Source organism: Macaca fascicularis, chromosome 4, assembly GCF_037993035.2.
Source record: "Macaca fascicularis isolate 582-1 chromosome 4, T2T-MFA8v1.1".
In the NCBI taxonomy this organism is placed as follows: Eukaryota; Metazoa; Chordata; class Mammalia; order Primates; family Cercopithecidae; genus Macaca; species Macaca fascicularis.
Genome location: NC_088378.1, coordinates 70,467,253 through 70,485,640, shown reverse-complemented (window position 1 = coordinate 70,485,640; position 18,388 = coordinate 70,467,253). Strand labels below are relative to the sequence as shown.

Below are 18,388 nucleotides of genomic sequence, written 5' to 3'. Positions count from 1 at the left end.
TATTCTGTTTTCCTCTATCATAAACAAGGCTTCAGTATTATTGGACAAATATCCTTATATACATGAACAAGTGGATCCCTAAGATATAAATTCTTAGAATTTCTGTGTCAAAGACTCTGCGTACATTGAAAAAATCTGGTGGTGCTACCAAATTGTCTTCCAAACAATCTGTAGCAATTTACAATCCAAGGGAACACTTCTGATAAAGATAGATTCTTTAAAGCAGACTCCAATGCTTTCAATGGCCAGGAAGATAACAGAGAGTTGTGAAGCATGCTGGGCTAAGTAAATGGCAAACTGGTCGGACGTGGTGGCATAATCCCAGCACTTTGGGAGGCTGAGGCGGCGGATCACTTGAGGTCCTTAGGGGTTCAAGACCAGCCGGACCAACAAGCTGAAACCCCGTCTTTACTAAAAAACAAAAATTAGTCGGGTGTGATGGTGCATGCCTAAAATCCCAGCTACTTGGGAGGCTGAGGAGCGAGAATCACTTGAACCTAGGAGGTGGAGGTTGCAGTGAGCCAAAAATCATGTCATTGCACTCCAGCCTGGGCAACAGAGTAAAACAAAACAACAAAACAAACAAACAAACAAACAAAACGGGAGAAAATAGAAGGGAGAGAGAAGAGGAAATGGCAAGCTGGATAGGGCATTTAGTTATTCAAAGTAGCAGCATTTACTCAATTCCAGAGTACTAAAAATGCTTTGTAGGAATACGCACCCATGCACCCAGTATTGTCAAATTGCCTCATTGCTCAAAAGGACCCAAAACTCCTGACTTCTGCATGAAATCTTCAGGTTTTGTAAAATGTTGATAACTCATTCAAAATTTTACAGACAGTATGACAAACAAAACATGCGAGTAGGAATCATCTACTGGGCCTCCAACTTGTGACCTACCCTTTAAAGCTTGCGTTTCCCCAATACGCAGAAGACCGCCTGAACAGTAGAGGCTGTGTTCAGCAGATTATTTCCAAGCTGGGATTTCCTTCTATTACATTTTGTTTTGGGGTTAACTCGAAAATGGATTAACTACGTGGTTAATAACTATCCCCTCAAACTATTTGGATAACTTAATCTACTCCGCCCAGATATTTTCATTAATCAGTTTCCTGTACATTCCCTATATTATGTTCTTTTTGAGTGTTTTATTTCTGTTTTCTTCCTTATATGAAACTACCATGTTTTAAGAATTGAGTCATTTTCCTATTAATATAATCTTGGTTTTCCCAAAGGTAAAAATGTAATCATTTTTCTATACTACCTTGCATTCAACATATCCATCTACATATATAGAAGAAATTGTGAGAATGGAGTAAATTAGAAAGATGCTACCTCCAAATAGTATTTTTAATCTTTGTAAAATCTCTTTATATTAAACTACACTCTCAAAAATGTGAAAAAATAAATCCTGAAATAACCAGATCTATATTTCAAACTATTCAAATTCATGGTTAAAATACTCTTATATATATGTGTGTGTATATATATACACATATATATATATATTTTTTTTTTTTGAGACGAAGTCTCACAGGCTGGAGTGCAGTCACACAATCAGGGCCCATCACAGCCTTGACCTCCTGGGCTCAAGCTATCTCGCACCTAGCCTTCCGACCACAGGCACATGCCACCATGTGCAGCTTATTTTTATTTTTCATAGAGATGGGCCTTCTTATGTTGTCTAGGCTGGTCTTGAACTCCTGGGTTTAAGCAATTCTCCCACCTCAGTCTCTCAAAACGCTGAGATTACAGACATAAGCCACCACACTCAGTTATTTAATATTTTATTATCTATCTCTTTTACATAACTACTTGCAAAAAAACTAATATGACAGAGCCAATGTATTGTATGGTTATAAACAGAAACATATCTGTAAACATTAGTATTATAAGCAATATAGTATTAAAAGTGGTTATCTATTGGAAAACTCAGAAGGCAGTGACTTCTACAATTAAATTTCAAAAAATCAAAACATAAAACATTATTAGCTTCAGTTACTATAAATAAAGCATCTGAATCTTAATTTTAGAGCTAATGGTAATTTTTAAATAATTCCTAAATTCATGTAATCTGTTAAGATATATTTTGTTAACATTTAGAAAAGACAAGAGAACCAAAACCAATGTATTAAAGGAGCTTCATAATTTAGCAAAACTTTCAATTTACATGTCTCTCAAACGTTACTGACAAACATAATGGCTGCTTATGAGAAAATTTGCATATGTCATTCTACAAACAGTAATGTCATTAATATACTATTTTTAGTTTCCAAGGGAAGATCCTAAACATTACAAATCCTTCCGTTAGCATTTCTTCGTGTATGCATGTTCCTACTTCCTGTTCAAACATATGCTGTAACTATTCAAGTCTGTCTTTTCAAAATAAAACTGATTACCCAAAAATTCAAAAACCCAACACCCAAGTGATATTAGGCACATATCACTTGAACTTGACAATTCAATGACGAAAAGCAAATTTAAGAAGTAAAAAAATTAACTATTTAAATTATAATTTGCACATCAGATTACTTTTTCAGATGTGTCAAAGCTCACAGATAAAAGTAATGAAAAGAAATGTAGTAAAATACATTTTAATTTTACCTTCATTATAAATTAAAATGAGGCATAAGAAAAACATTGAGACATAATATGTACATATGGAAAACTGGCCACTGAAAGATGCAAATAATTCATACAATATAGTGTAAGCTTTAATATATAAACTAGATGTCATTTCATCAACTGTTAGTCTAAATTTTACAATGTATATTAAAATATTAAAATGCTAAAAAAATCATTGTAATATAGAATACACTGTGGGAAAATACATATTTGTGGCTTTATAGACAATCTAAATTAATCCATTCTATACAATAGTTTTCTAAAATATAAATGGTACTTTACATGCAAAAGAACATACCAGCTGGATGACCTCATATAATGTATCAGAAATTAGGAGAAAACCTCCTTTTAACAAGACAGTTACACAGCAGAGGTGGAATGTAGAATCAGATTTTGCCTTAATACAATCTTGGATAAAATTAATTACGAAAAAGGACAGTCTCTACTACTTTCAATTAGCATTTTAAAAAATAAAATCTACTGTGATTTTATATTTTCTAATTGTATCACAAACAGAGAAAACATAAAAGGGAAAAGACAGAAACAGAAAACCTGATGATCTTTTATAAATTTGAAGCATCAGCCCTGCCTATGGGTTGCATTTAGGCTGCTTTTTTGTTGACATTTTCCCAAATTACTTCTGCCATTCTGAATTGTGCATCAGTAGTCAGATGAGTTTTCCAGACTTCATTATGCCATTGTGTAACCATAGCTGCCACAATGTAGTGCCACAAGAAGTCTGTCCTTGAGTATTTCCTTACTTGGGTATTCAGGTAACTTGAGCATGTTGATGCTTTAAAAGAAAAATACACCACCATTAAACAGGAAATCTATAAAATTTCTGATTGTTTTGTCTAGAAGTGAAAACACTACTCAAAATTAACATAAAACCATCCTCTCAAATTTGCATTCAAATTGAAAAACCCTAAAGTGGTATTTAAAAAGAAGAAAAAATCTGCTGCATTGCAGTTTCTCTCAGCATGCAAATGCAGTGGAAGAAAATAAGTTCTTTTCAGCTTAAAATAAATAAGCAATAGGGCAATTTAGTTTGAAGTGATGGTGTGTAACTCAGTGCTACTTATGATAGTGTAACTTTGGTGATACTTGAACTATAGTCAATTAAATTGTAGGGAATTAGGGTTTCCTCAAACATTTTCCCTCCCAAAAACAGGGGCACAAAAAACTACATAATTTGTTATCAATGATTCCAAAATCCTGGAGTGAGACCACAGCTGAGGTTTTCCTCTCAATGCAGCAACAGTTAGACCTCTGATCATTCAAAATTAATCAAAACAATTTGTAAAGCATTTAAATAAACCAATTCAACATACCATGTGCTTGAAGTTGGTAAAAGATTTGGAGTATATGGCACAGCAGCGATTGTAAAGTTTTGCAATCCACTTCCACCCATGATATTAGCAAACCCACCATGTGGGACCCTGGAACTAAGAGTTTATATCTTAATACATTGTAATCATGAAAGAAAGATATTTGTGACAGATAAATTTCAAGTTCTAAGTTAGGGTAGAAATATATCCAACTCTAGGACAATGACAACATGACATTTTTTAGTCTACAAAACCCCAACTCATTACTGTAAATTGCTTTGTGATTAGTTAGCAACCTTCCATGGAGACACCCCTCCACATTTCCATAGCTACACTATGCTTGCAACTGGCCACAGCACATACCTCAATATTGCATTTAGCATGCTACATTTACAATTATTTGCTTTCATGTGGCTCTCTATTGAAGTGGGGCTTATTTGAGAGCCCAAACAAGTCATATTTACATCTATATCCCTGGGGCTAGCAAAATGCCTGGAGTAGACATTCATTAAATTGTTAATAGATTAATATTTGATTAATTCAAGCAATAAATGCTCTGACATGTAATCCAAATGATTTCCTTGTTTGTGAAAAATATCTAGGCCCTAAAGGTGTTTTGTTTTGTTTTTCATAGTGGAAAAACTGAAAAATTCTTTATATTCCTCTTTGATTTGATATTCAGAATATCAAACATATTTTTCAAACATCACCAAACATCAAGAGACCACAGGAAGGTTAACATATAATGCATAACACATCAGTAGAAAATTTAATCTTGGGTACATGACTGTAGAGGATGTAATTACAACTTCTCAAGTTATATATACATCGAAAATAAAATTAATATTTCTTCTAAAGTTAGCCTGTGTATGTATCATGATTAAACCGACACTAAAAAACATTCTATTGCTTTTAAAATGAGGTGCTATAGTGCTTTTTGGATAAATAAGAATAATGACAAAGGAACACTTAGTGTATAGATTACTAAATACATACTTGCAAACATCTGAATAAAATTTAAAATACTTTCTTAAAAATATGATTTATAAAATAAAGCACAGTTTAGTTCACTTAAAAAAAAAGTTGAACCTCAAATAGCCTAAACAGTCTAGAAAAAAAACAACAAAGGTGGCAGACTCACATATCCTGATTTCAAAACTTCTTACAAAGCTGTGGTAATCAAAATAGTGTGATACTGCCAAGAAAAGAGACACATGAACCAGTAGAAGAGAATAGAGGCCAGAAATAACCCCTCACATACATAATGAAATGATTTTCAACTAGAGTGCCAACAACATTCAAAGGGGAAAAGAGTCTTTTCAACGAAGTGTGTTGGGAAAACTGAATATTCACTACAACGAAAATGAAGTTGGACCCTTACTTTACACTAAGTAACTTAAAAACTAACTCAAAATGGATTGAAGACCTCAATGTAAGAGCTAATACTACAAAACTCTTAGAAGAAAATATAAGGGAAAAGCTTCATAACACCGGATTTGGCAATGATTTATTGAATATGACACCAAATTGATATTGAGAACATATAAAGAATTCCCATAGCAAAAAAACAAAACAAACAAAAAAAAAAACAAAAAAACCCAAAACAGCCTGATTAAAAATGTGCAAAGAATTGAAATAGACATTTCTCCAAAAAAAGATAAACAAATGCCCAATAAGCACATGAAAAGATGCTCAACATCACTATTTACTAGGGCAACGCCAATCAAAACCACTTCACACTCATTAAGATGACTATCGGCAAAACATCAAAAAAACAAAATACAGAAAGTCACAAGTATTGGCAAGGATGTGGAGAAATTGCTGCTGGGAATGTAAAATGATCAGCCTCTGTGGAAAACAACATGTAGGTTCCTCAACAAAACTAACAGAATTACAATACAGAATTACCATACAATCAGGCAATTCCACTTCTGGGTATATATCCAAAAGAACTGAAAGCACGGACTCAAAGAAGTATCTGCGCATCCATGTTCATAGCAGCATTATTCACAACAGCCAAATGGTAGAAGCAACCCGAGTCTCCATCAACAGATGGCTGGATAAGCAAAGTGTGGTGTATATATACAAGGGGGTTATTTAGCCTTAAAAATGAAGGAAATTTTAACACGTGCTACAAAATAGATGAACCTTGAAGACTTTATGCTAAGTGAAATAAAGCAATCACAAAAAGACAAATATTGTATGATTCCACTTATATGAAGTTCTTAGAGTAGTCAAATTCATAGACATAAAATAGGTGGTTGTTAGAGGTGGGTAGGGAAGGAGGATGGGGAGTTAGTGTTTAATGAGTACAGAGTTTCAATTGGGAAAGATGAAAAAATTCAGGAGATGGACGGTGGTGATAGTCACACATTAATGTGAATACTTAATGCCACAAAAGTGCACACTTAAAAATTGTTTAAATGATTTTATGATATGCATTTACACACACACTCACACACACACACACACACACAAAGTTGAAAAAATGTACCAGGATTGTCTATTTGAAATCACTGATGATATGTATACATCCTCAGGGAAAAAAATGTTTAACAATCCAATATGAAAGAATCCCTAAAAACAGCAATTTTCTCTTCTATCTGGGAAGTCGTCTGGTTTGGTTTACTGATGAAATTCTTGAGCTTACCTTAGTAAACTAAGGCAATATTAAAAGTATGCCTGAATCTTGCTTATAAGACACTAATGCATAAACAATTCCTACTAATAGCAAGAGAATATATAAAGAACATCTGGCTATATCTCTTTGTAAGTTGAAATAAAATTCAACGTTAGTTAATTTATATATTTAACTTTTGCCCCAAAAATTAACAAGGTGACCAAACATAAAAAGGGATAAAAATCAAGCCGTTCTGAATATCCTGTGTTGTAGAATTTCAAATTAAATGTAACTATTTTATCAAGATGAGAAAATAAATGTTGACATTGATTTTTATACAAATTATAGCACAGTATTTCAATATAAGTATGATCAATCTAATGTCCTTCACACAAGTAAATTTTGAACAGTAAGCTAAAAATTCAGAAGATCCTCTAGTTTTAACATCTTAATTAAAATTATTCTACAAGCTGTTATTCATGAGCCATTCCTGACACCTTACTCCTCTTTTCCTACACTATGAATAAATATGGCTGGCCCCCTACTTATATAATTAGATCTGATCATGTTAAGATAATAATTCATCAGGCGTAAGTATGTATGAGAAAAATAAAGTCTTTGGTTGAATATTATGACACTTAGATTATACAGTATAAATTACAGTAAACAAAAATGGCATATTTCTATTTTATTTAAAAAGTAATTGGCCGGGCGCGGTGGCTCACGCCTGTAATCCCACCACTTTGGGAGGTTGAGGCTGGTGGATCACTTGAGATCAGTAGTTAGAGACCAGCCTGGCCTACATGGTGAAACCCTGTCACTACTAAAAATACAAAAATTAGCCAGGCAAAGTGGTGTGTGCACCTGTAATTGGAGGCTAAGGAATGAGAGTCACTTGAACCCAGAAGGTGGAAGTTGCAGTGAGCTGAGATCAAGCTACTACACTCCAGCCTGGGCAATAGAGCAAGACTTCATCTCAAAAAAAAAAAAAAAAAAAAAGAAAGAAAGAAAGAAAGAAAAAAAAGAAAAGAAAAGAAATCAGCCGGACACAGAGGCTCACAGCTGTAATCCCAGCACTTTGGGAGGCCGAGGCAGGTGGATCACTTGAGGTCTGGAGATCGAGACCAGCCTGGCCAACATGGTGAAACTCCATGTCTACTAAAAATACAAAACTAGCCAGGCGTGGTGGCAGGCGCCTATAATCCCAGCTACTCGGGAGGGCTGAGACAGGAGAATCACTTGAACCTGGGAGGCGGGGGTGGCACTGAGCTGAGATTGTGCCACAGCACTCCAGCCTAAGAAACAGAGCAAGACTCTTTCTCAAAAAAAAAAAAAAAAAAGAAATCATCAAGTCTGATTCTTAAGGGATTAAGGGATAATGAAACAGTAAAACATTAAAGATGGCCTTATAGAGCTATGAAATATTAATGTCAATACTATAAAAATATTTAAAAATCACTTTTTGTATTAATTCTTGGTTCAACAATTGGAACACATTTGATCTTTCAGTAAGGTTGCACTAAATTATACTACAGACCTGTAGAAAGATACGTCAGTATCTAAATAAAACTAATACAGAATCAGAATTTTCCAAAAATTAAAAAAGAAAAAAATTTGCACTTTTGGTTTTGAACGACAAGTACTATATCTATACTAACGACTGGGAGTTCGAGGTAAAATTTAAAATTTTAAAAAGCTTAAAACTTTCTCAGTTTGAACTCAAAATACAGAGCTCTAATTAGACTCAATGTTGAAAGGTGGATTCTTCCGTCCAAGGGGTGAAGCTAGCTCCGTGTTGTTTCCCCTCAGCTTCCTTGGCTTCTACTCTTCACCCACATCTTTCACCTCCATTCAAGTGTGGATTTGCCACACTTCATAACTAAATAATGAATAGCACACCTCTTTTCAGCATTGCTAGCAATGACTGTACTATTTAAAGTGGAGAAGCCTTGTATATTACTAATTCTAGTGTTTTACTCTACAGGAGCAGCCACCTAAGAGACAACTTAGTACTAAAAAACTTGAATAACTGATTTCTGCATCTTAAAGACTCATACTGACCAAATCATGGGGAAAATATAATAATTCACTAGATGGTGTTGAAGTATAAACCATTTAGAAAAATATACTTGACAACATAAACCAAAATAAGGTTCAGATGGCTTAAAAATTGGAATGTAAAAACAGAAATTATAAAACTTACATTAAAAATTTTATATAAACATATATATAAAATCTTAGAAGTAGGGAAGGATTTATAAAACCACAAAGGAAAGTAACGATAATCACCTTGGCAATACGGTAATTTAAAACTTACAAGTTCTAAATTTAAATTACATGGAAATCTGTATATTTAACTTTGATAAACCAAGAAAACTATTTGCAGAGTTAATACCCCTAATATATAAACAACACTTAAAACTGAATTTTTAAAGTGATTGTGGAATAACAAAGAATAAAGTCAGGTAATTCATACCACACACAAAAAAATTACATAAAAGAAATTATATGAAAGTAAAAATGGGCCGGGCACGGTGGCTCACACCTGTAATCCCAGCACTTCGAGAGGCCGAGGTGGGTGGACCACGAGGTCAGGAGATTGAGACTATCCTGGCTAACAAGGTGAAAGCCTATCTCTACTAAAAATACAAACATTAGCAGGTGTGGTGGCAGGCACCTGTAGTTCCAGCTACTCAGGAGGTTGAGGCAAGAGAATGGTGTGAACCCAGGAGGTGGAGCTTGCAGTGAGCCGAGATTGTGCCACTGCACTCCAGGCTGGGCGACAGAGCCAGACTCTGTCTTTAAAAAAAAAAAAAAAAAAAGAAAAGAGAGTAAAAATGACTATACCCTGTGCTGATAAAAGAAGTAAGCTCTCTCATTCTCTACTGACATCAATACCCTTCTAGAAGATAAATGAATATGTATCAAGATTATAAAAATTTATATATTCTCATACAAAAAAATTTCCCTTCTAAGAATTTATCTTCTATAATCAGACTGTCCCACTAGGACAGAAGCACAAAAATTCCTTATTTGTACAGCATTATTCCATAAATAGGAAAATTTAGCAATAAAGAATCAATTAAAGGAAGTCCCTAAAAAGAAAACTAGAAAGCCACTAAAAATTACATAGATCTATAAATTGAACAATTTAGTAACATATTGCTAAATTCAAAAAGTTATAAAATAACAATGGTTTTAAAAGTAAAAATTATATATGTGTTAAAAATTCTAGAAGAATAACAAAAATGTTATCAGTGATTATTTTTAGGAATAGATTGGAGGTGGGTTTTTTTCTCCTATCTGAATTGTCAAATTGTCAACTTTCTTACATAAAAAATATAATGATTTTTTCATCCTTAAGTTATTCAAGTCTCTGAGTACTTCTTGGCATTCAGAGGCAAAAAACAAAACCAAAAAAACAAGTTTTTCTTTTATATTTTTAGTCTATAACCTGTTAATTGTTATGTCTTATTTATTTCTTATTTATTTTTTATTATTTTTTTTGAGACAGGGTCTCACTCTGTCACCCTGGCTAGAGTGCAGTGGCGCAATCTCATCTCACTGCAATCTCCACCTCCCAGGCTCAAGTGATCCTCCCACCTCAGACTCCTGAGTAGCTGGGACTACAGGCATGTGCCACCATGCCTGGCTAATTTTTGTATTTTTGTAGAGACAGGGTTTCGCCATGTAGCCTAGGTTGGTCTCAAACGCCTGAGCTCAAGTGACCTGCCCGCCTCAGCCTCTCAAAGTGCTAGGATTACAGGCACTACTATAAATGTCTTATCTTTAATACCAAAATAAATCTTTAATACCTAAAACAGTGGAAAGGGTGGTAAGTTACTGACAATTCAGAGTAATAACTCCTCATTTTAGTTATCTCTAAGCCATAAAAACAGAATGTATCAAATTATTTCCATATTATCATAAAAATACTGCTTACTTGCCAGTAACAAACTAAACTGCAAGAGAAGTACCGTACCCAGACTATTCATTTATTCTTTAAAATTAGATCTATAGTGTGGCTCCAACTATTTTTCTAACTATACAGTTAAGAAGACTAAAAAAAAAAGCAAAATGTTAATTGTAGTTATCTCTGAATAGTGGGATCACTTAACATTAAGGATTTTAATTTTCTCCTATTTTCTCCATTGTCTAAATTTTCTACAATGATTAAACATTACTTTTAAAATAAAAAAATATATAGATTTTAAAAATTATAGGCCAGGCATGATGGCTCACGCCTGTAATCTCAGCACTTTGAGAGGCCAAGATAGGTGGATCATGAGGTCAGGAGTTTAAGACCAGCCTGGCCAAGATGGTGAAACCTCATCTCTACTAAAAATAAAAAAATACAAAAATTAGCCGTGCGTGTTGGCAGGCGCCTGTACTCCCAACTACTTGGGAGGCTGAGGCAGCAGAATCGCTTGAATCCAGGGGGTGGAAGTTGCAGTGAGCCAAGATCAAGCCACTGCACTCCAGCCTGAGGGACAGAGTGAGACTCTGTCTCAAAAAAAAAAAAAAATTACATATATATATTTTATATAGATATATATTCACAATTACGGTTTTTAAATATGCAGAAAAAACAAAGAAGTAAATATATCAAATTGTTTATAGTGGTTATGGCTGATGGACTGTGGTTTTTCTTATTCTAACTTTGTTTTGTAACTTTCCTAGGAGAAATATGTACATTTATAATGAAAAAAACTAAACTACATTTTCATAAATAGAAGATAAAATTCTGTTATCCAAAATGAAAATCAGACTTTTTTTTACATCTTTCAGAAATATAAGCTAAAAGATGGTTAAATCATCTAGTTTTCTAATATCTATTATATTTAACTGGTTTCAAAAGTGAACTTTTCATAGAAGTGTGGTACCACAAATTATTTTTTAGGCCATGAATCTTGACACTTTAAAGTTTACTTTGAATTACAGAAAAACTGTTGTGTATGGGTAACATAGAGTATGTGTATGAGTTACCCAGGATAAACTGAACTGCCGTACTATTAAACCAAACCAGCAATATACAAATATTAAACATTTGGCTACTATCCTTGACCGACCTGCAGAGCAAAAAGATTTCCAAATTATAAAGTGCAATATACTAATAGTCCTAATTGGCGATCCTTTTTAATATATCAAATAAACATGATTGATCACTACTATAAATGTCTTATCTTTAATACCAAAATAAATCTTTAATATCTAAAACAGTGGAAAGGGTGGTAAGTTACTGACAATTCAGAGTAATAACTCCTCATTTTAGTTATCTCTAAGCCATTAAAAGCAGAATACATTAAATTATTTCCATATTATCATAAAAATACTGCTTACCTGCCAGTAACAAACTGCAAGAGAAGAACTCTCTCCTCTTGAGTAATGTCTTCTACAACTTCCCAGAACCACTAACAACAACAACAACAAAAACTTAGCTCATATTTCAGAGCAACTGCAGACTTCTCAATACCAGAGAAATATGTAATATTCATAAAGCACATTTTATTCTATGAAAGTCATTTACCAAAAATGATTTCATGCAAAGCTTTCATATGCACTGTTCCCACAAGAATAATTTGGGGAAACACTTCACTTTGTTAATTAATGTAAGTTTTCATTCAATAGTGCTGAAAAGCTTACAAAATTAAACGGCAAAACTTAACTTCATTCTAAGCTCTAGAGAAATTTTACCTGAATAACTGGATCTTCTCTTTCATAGCCACTTGTGTATTCTGTATTTTTTATCCAATCACTCACATCAATTTCTGGCATGCCAGAAAGCAGCAGCTCCTTGGGGGAAGAAGAAAAATATTTCAATAATTTTCTTTAGGGAAAAAAGTTATTACATTTAAATGGTAAATTTGCCTTAATTAGAAACTAATCTCACATGAAACTGATACATTTTAGTGACAGTTCCTGCATGTCATCAATAACAAGCATTACATGAGATAAAATCCTTGACGCTGATAATCTCAAGTATTGTAAGATGTGGAGATGTTTCCACATTGACAAAACTTCATTAAAACATAAGAGATTATAGTTTATATGTTTATGTGTGAACATATGCAACAACAGTTTATGCGTGCAAAAGTTTTATGAACATTATCTTTGATTTACTTTATATTTTTACAATTCTTTGCAAATTTGTTAACTTCTGTAAGGGGACAGTATTCTCAACATGGAAGTGACAACAAAGACCTGAATAAATACTTGACTAAACAAGGGGAAAAGCATCAAGAAATCCTTATCATGAGGAAAAAGGAGGTAATATAAAAATAGTTATGATTTTTAAAAAATATTTAGGCCTTTTAGGAATTCTATTCTGGAATAATTTGGATCCTTTAAAGTCAATTTTCTCCAAAGTCAAAAAAAAATAAAAAATGCAATTTTCCTAATGACTTGATAAGTTTCTTTCATACAGGAAGATAATCAAAGACACAAAATCTCAATCATGTAAGTAAAAATGAAATTAAGAACAGCAAAGTATTTGCCTTTTTGTTTTCCAAGGAAAAGAGGACATGAAAAGAGCCTGTCCACTTCTCTGAATCAGTCCCTATTTCACAGTTAGATATGCTTACATAGACAGGGGAGGCAATGATTGGCCTACACTTTACACTGATGAGCCAGAACATCCATCAGGATTGCCTTTTTTCTTTTTTTTTTGAGACGGAGTCTTGCTCTGTCGCCCAGGATGGAGTGCAGTGGCACTGCGATCTCGGTTCACTGCTAGCTCCACCTCCCGGGTTCATGCCATTCTCCTGCCTCAGCCTCCCAAGTAGCTGGGACTACAGGTGCCCACCACCACACCCGGCTAATTTTTTTGTATATTTAGTAGAGAAGGGGTTTCACCATGTTAGCCAGGATGGTCTCAATCTCCTGACCTTGTGATCCGCCCACCTCAGCCTCCCAAAAGTGCTGGGACTACAGGTGTGAACCACTGCACCCAGCCAGGATTTCTTATTACAGGGATGTAGATACCGTGTGATTCAAAATCACGTCTCCTATAGTAACTACTCATAACATATAGCTGACCTTGTACCTTAAATAAGATAGATATAAGGCAACATCTGAGAACTCTTGAGGGTTTCCGAGATTTTTCTGTGGGTCCATGAGGTTCTCCCTTTTCCAACTTATCTGTATGAGGTTGGATTTTCTTCATATATTTCAACCAAACAACATATCAAAACAGATTATACACAAAAGCAGTTATAAGGGCCCATTTGTCTTCTATTAAGCTAGACATTAAAGAAATTTGCAAAACTGTAAAACAGTACCAGTCTTCCCATTATTTCTGTTTTGTTCTAGAAAATGCAATTTTAGTTTTTCGAATGTTCTCTATGTTAACATAATAATGGATTATTTTATGTGAATAAAATATTTTACATTTCTGTTTTAATTTCAAGTACAGTAAATATAGATTGACATAACCCACATAAACAAAAACTCTTTTGTTGCAAGGGGTCCTAAGACCGAAAAGTTTTAGAACTGCTAGTATAGGGTGTGTTTTAGTCCTCCTAGTAACAGTATTATAGAATCCTCTTCCTAGATGAAGACAGTCTAGTTAGTCTACATTGACCACCTCCAAATACATTCTCTAGCTTCCTTTGCACTGTAGACTGGCTGCTTTGCCTGCTGGTTCTCTTGCCAGCTGGCTTTGGATTGGGTTTGGAGCCCGGGAAACACAGGCAGTTAGTTTGGAGGTGAGGGTACTCTCTGCTCCCCCACTGTTGCAGCACCTCTTTGCAGTAGCTATGGCTCCTCAAGTATGGCTACCACCAGGTGGGCCCTCCTTGGTAGTTCAGGCTCCCACGGGGCTCTTCACCGTAATTCCTCTACCTGTCTCTTCAGTCCTAGGGATGATAAAGGCTTTCCCTGTTTCCAGTCTGTGTATGTCTCACTAGACCTTGTTTATCCTTAACACTGCCCATACCTCTGTAATAGTCCCTTTGTTAGAGTTTCAATATTTGAACCATCTGGAGAAATTCTGTTCCCTGGCAGGACTCTGATACAGGTTTGCTAAAAGGGAGTGGGATAGGCTTTACGCATGTCTTACAGTTCATGAGTTTAATCCTTTTCCCTTCTAGGCTGAAGATAAGCTTTTAATAATATTATGCTTTCATTATTCATAATTATGAATAAAAATATCACATTGTTACATTTTTTTTTTGAAGACGACAACGAAAGGATCTTTATTATTCCACCTAACAACTGGGCAAAAAAAGTTACTAAATTGACCAAAAACAAATAGATGAAATGAGAATTCCAGAATAAAAAGTACATATAATAAAAATTTTAAGTCCCAATCAATCTTCTTAATACAACAAAATAACTGAATTCATCTGTTGGAACTGTAAGTTATATAACTCATACTAATAGTTAGAAACTGAATCATGCAAGTATTCATAGCCATCAGCTTACCCAGCATCACATGACTCAACGTTTTTATATTCTGGTTCTTTCATGGATAAATTCACAAGCAGCACAGTATGGAAGAACAGCCCATACTCATCTCTTGACTTACAACTGCCTTCTATCTACAATGGATGACTATACCTCCAGTTCAGTACATTGGAGCTATTCGATACCTTCTCCTCACTAAAACTCTAGAATTTAACCTGAATCTTTTAACTCAGATGCACATCTAGCTTAGACGTTTGCACCAAATTTTTTTACAAGTTTCTGTTCTCAGTGTAGCATAGCGCTCCCCTATGAAAGACACAAAGTCACACAAAAGGTGTGAAGCCACCAAGAAGCAGACTGGCAACACTGATGAGATCTGAGGTCAGGGAACATGGGTTCATAGCCTACCACTAACACATGCTCTATGACCATGAACAATTTCCGTATCTTCTTTGGCCTAGTTTTCTCATATGTAAAATGGGGACAATCATACTCACCTCAAGAGATCTTTTGTGGGTTTCTTAAATTAATACATATAAAATACTTGGCAAATACTAAATGCTTAATAATAATTATTATCACTGCATAAATCAAGACCATGCCTACAATGTTGCTCTTCCCAAATGTGAATCAGCTCAACTTAGTAAAGTCAGAGTCCAAGACAAACTAGGAATCCTGATCTAAATTTTAATGTAAGAGCCACAATTAAAAACTTACCAGTAACAGACCTAAATGTGAAAGATAAAGGAATAAAGCTTTTAAAAGAAAACACAGAAAAATATCTTCACAGCCTTGGAGAAAGAAACAGTTTCTTAAACAAGACACAAAAAGTTTCTTCCATTAAAAAAAAAAAAAAAAAAAAACTGATAAACTGAATTATGTTAAACCCCAAAATTTTTATTCACTGAAAAGACCTGAGTAGAAAATATTCATAATACATATATCTGACAAAAGACTCTTATAAAAGAATACATAAAGAGTCCTACAAGTCAGTAAAAAGAAAAAATAAAACAGAAAACACAACAGAAAAATGGACAAATTACTTAAATAGACACTTTGAAAACAGAGTACACAAATGGCTGTAATCATAAAAGGTTTGTAACTTCATTAGCTATCACGTAAACACAAATTAAAATCTCAAGGAAAGACCACTACTGAATTACCAGTAAGGAAATGAAAAAGATGGAAAATTATCAAATGCTAGTGAGAATGCAGAACACCCAGAACTCTCACACCTACTAATGGGAGTGTAAATTGATGCATCACTTGGGAAACTATCTGCTCACATCTACTGAAATGGGATACATGCACAGCCTGTGTCCCAGCAATTCCACTCCAAGGCATATAACCTACAGAATGCATACTTAGGTTTTCCTAAAGGCATGTTTGTAGCAGCAGTACTTGAAAGAGCCTGAAACTGAAAAGTACCCACTAAATGTTCATCAAGAATAGAAAAGACTAAAGGAAACTGAAATGCTATTCAGCAATAAAAATGAACAAATTACCAACTGCATGCAACAATATGTATGATTCCCACACACAAAAAGTTGAGCTAAGAAAGCCAGATAAATTCTATCTACATAGTTCTAAAATAGGCAAATCTCATCTATGATTTCAGAAGTCAAGAGAATGGTTACTGTTAAAGTGGGAGAATGACCGGAGGGGGATGACAGAGTGACATATGGGGGTGCTAGGATTTCTGTTTCTTCATCTGGGTGTTAGTTTCATGGGTATGTTCAGTTTGTTAAAACTTATCAAGCTATACATTTATGATGTGTGTCCTTTTCTGCATGTATATTATAATTCAAAGTTTTATAAACTTACTGATTTCAGTAAATTATAAGGCAAAGTTTTCAACAATTATTTTTGTTGTTGCTATTTGTTTTTTACATACATAAAGGTCCAGCAAACAATTAATTCTCTGTTTTGAATTTCAAAAGGCTAATTTAATCCAAGCACAGTACAGGAAAAGTCAGATTTCAGTCAGGTCTAATAATATAATAGCTCAAATAGTCCTCCATTTTTAAATGCTGAAAATAACTTCTACTGTTACATAAAAACTAGATGAATCTACGCTAACTGAAGCCATTAACTGTACAGCTAAAAAACAATCAAAAAAACCTCAAAACTTACATTTAATGAAACTAAATCACAATGGACTTCAAAATTAATTAGCAAATTTTGTTCACTGTTAACATATACTATGAATGATAAATTTAAAATACTGATACATATGTAAAATTAAAGGTATATATCAGTATCTGTATCCATATACTAAAATGAAAGGTATAAGATAAAACTAATTTTCTGAGACAGAATAAAAACTAAATAAAATATTTCCACTGATCTGGGACTTACTATTCCAAATTATATTTTTTTAGATAAGAAAGCAGCTATATTCTATTTAAAATACTGTGCTTTATTTAGATTTAGACAACTCAAAGAGTTTAAAAATAATTCTCCAAATTACCAAAACTAAAGAGAAAAAGAAAATGGAGAAAAATGCAACATAAATCATATAAAATTAGAAATCCTGTTGGATCACAGTACAATAAAGGCAAATTAAAGTAGCAAAACAAAACATTCATTAGGGACTACAGGACAGCAAAGACGATGGACTCCATAGGTTTCAAATAAAGAATTATAAAATTATATATATGGCAATATAAGAAACTGGAGAAGAAAATACTATACAATAAGAAAAACCTTCTTAATTCTCTTTAGAAGTTTAAGAAGTTAGTGTCAGCGCCCTTTATGTCATGTGATCAAATAAAAAATTCAGAAATAATGTAGAATACTACACATATAGGAAGACTGGCCTTCAACATCTCCCATACAGAAGAAATAGCAATATATTCCATTTTAGTTTGTCACCACCTCACCTCACTTCACATTAAGGAGTTGCTTATCTGGTTATTAAGCTTAAGAGAAGGCACATCCATAAATTTTATATCAAATCTCTAAAAATGGACATTAAACCATTTTTTCTCATTTATACATTATTTCATTCATTATAGTACTCCACAATTATTTCTGAATTACATCACTAGAGTTTTGTGTTGTTATGTTACAACATAAGAACTGATGTTTTTCCTTACCAATTCATATTCATCAAAAAGCTGTATGAGGGAGGGTGGAATGAACATATGAAAGCCCTGTAAAAAGGCATTGATCTGAGGCTGAATGGCTCTTGTCATTCGAAGTTCAGTAACAAGCTGGACGTACTCCGCCTATTGAAAAAGAAGTTTTCATAATGACTTTTAAAAAATATTTTACATACTTAATACATTTCTTATTTAAGAGGTAAAGATTTAAAATAAAACTGACACCAACACTCATACACCTCAGCAAATCAGCAAGCCACCATTCACTAAGCTGTTCAGGCAAAAATTCTAGGGAATCAATCATCCAT

At 33.8% G+C, this 18,388-nt stretch overlaps 1 protein-coding gene across 9 annotated transcripts in view; it reads right to left on the bottom strand.

Moving 5' to 3' along the window:
- Positions 1-1,771: 1,771 nt before the first annotated feature.
- HACE1 (HECT domain and ankyrin repeat containing E3 ubiquitin protein ligase 1) overlaps positions 1,772-18,388 on the bottom strand; it is a 127,319-nt gene continuing 110,702 nt past the window's right edge. For 7 of the 9 annotated variants that reach the window (XM_005552264.5, XM_005552267.5, XM_065543666.2 and 4 more), the window contains 5 exons: positions 18,075-18,206; positions 12,268-12,366; positions 11,914-11,984; positions 3,957-4,070; positions 1,772-3,418 (listed from right to left, as the gene is read on the bottom strand). In XM_005552264.5, coding sequence (XP_005552321.1) covers positions 3,316-3,418; positions 3,957-4,070; positions 11,914-11,984; positions 12,268-12,366; positions 18,075-18,206 — 519 coding nt within the window. In that variant the 3' untranslated portion in view covers positions 1,772-3,315. The remainder of the gene's footprint in view (positions 3,419-3,956; positions 4,071-11,913; positions 11,985-12,267; positions 12,367-18,074; positions 18,207-18,388) is intronic. The other 2 variants (XM_045391283.3, XM_074037391.1) reach the window with 1 other exon arrangement.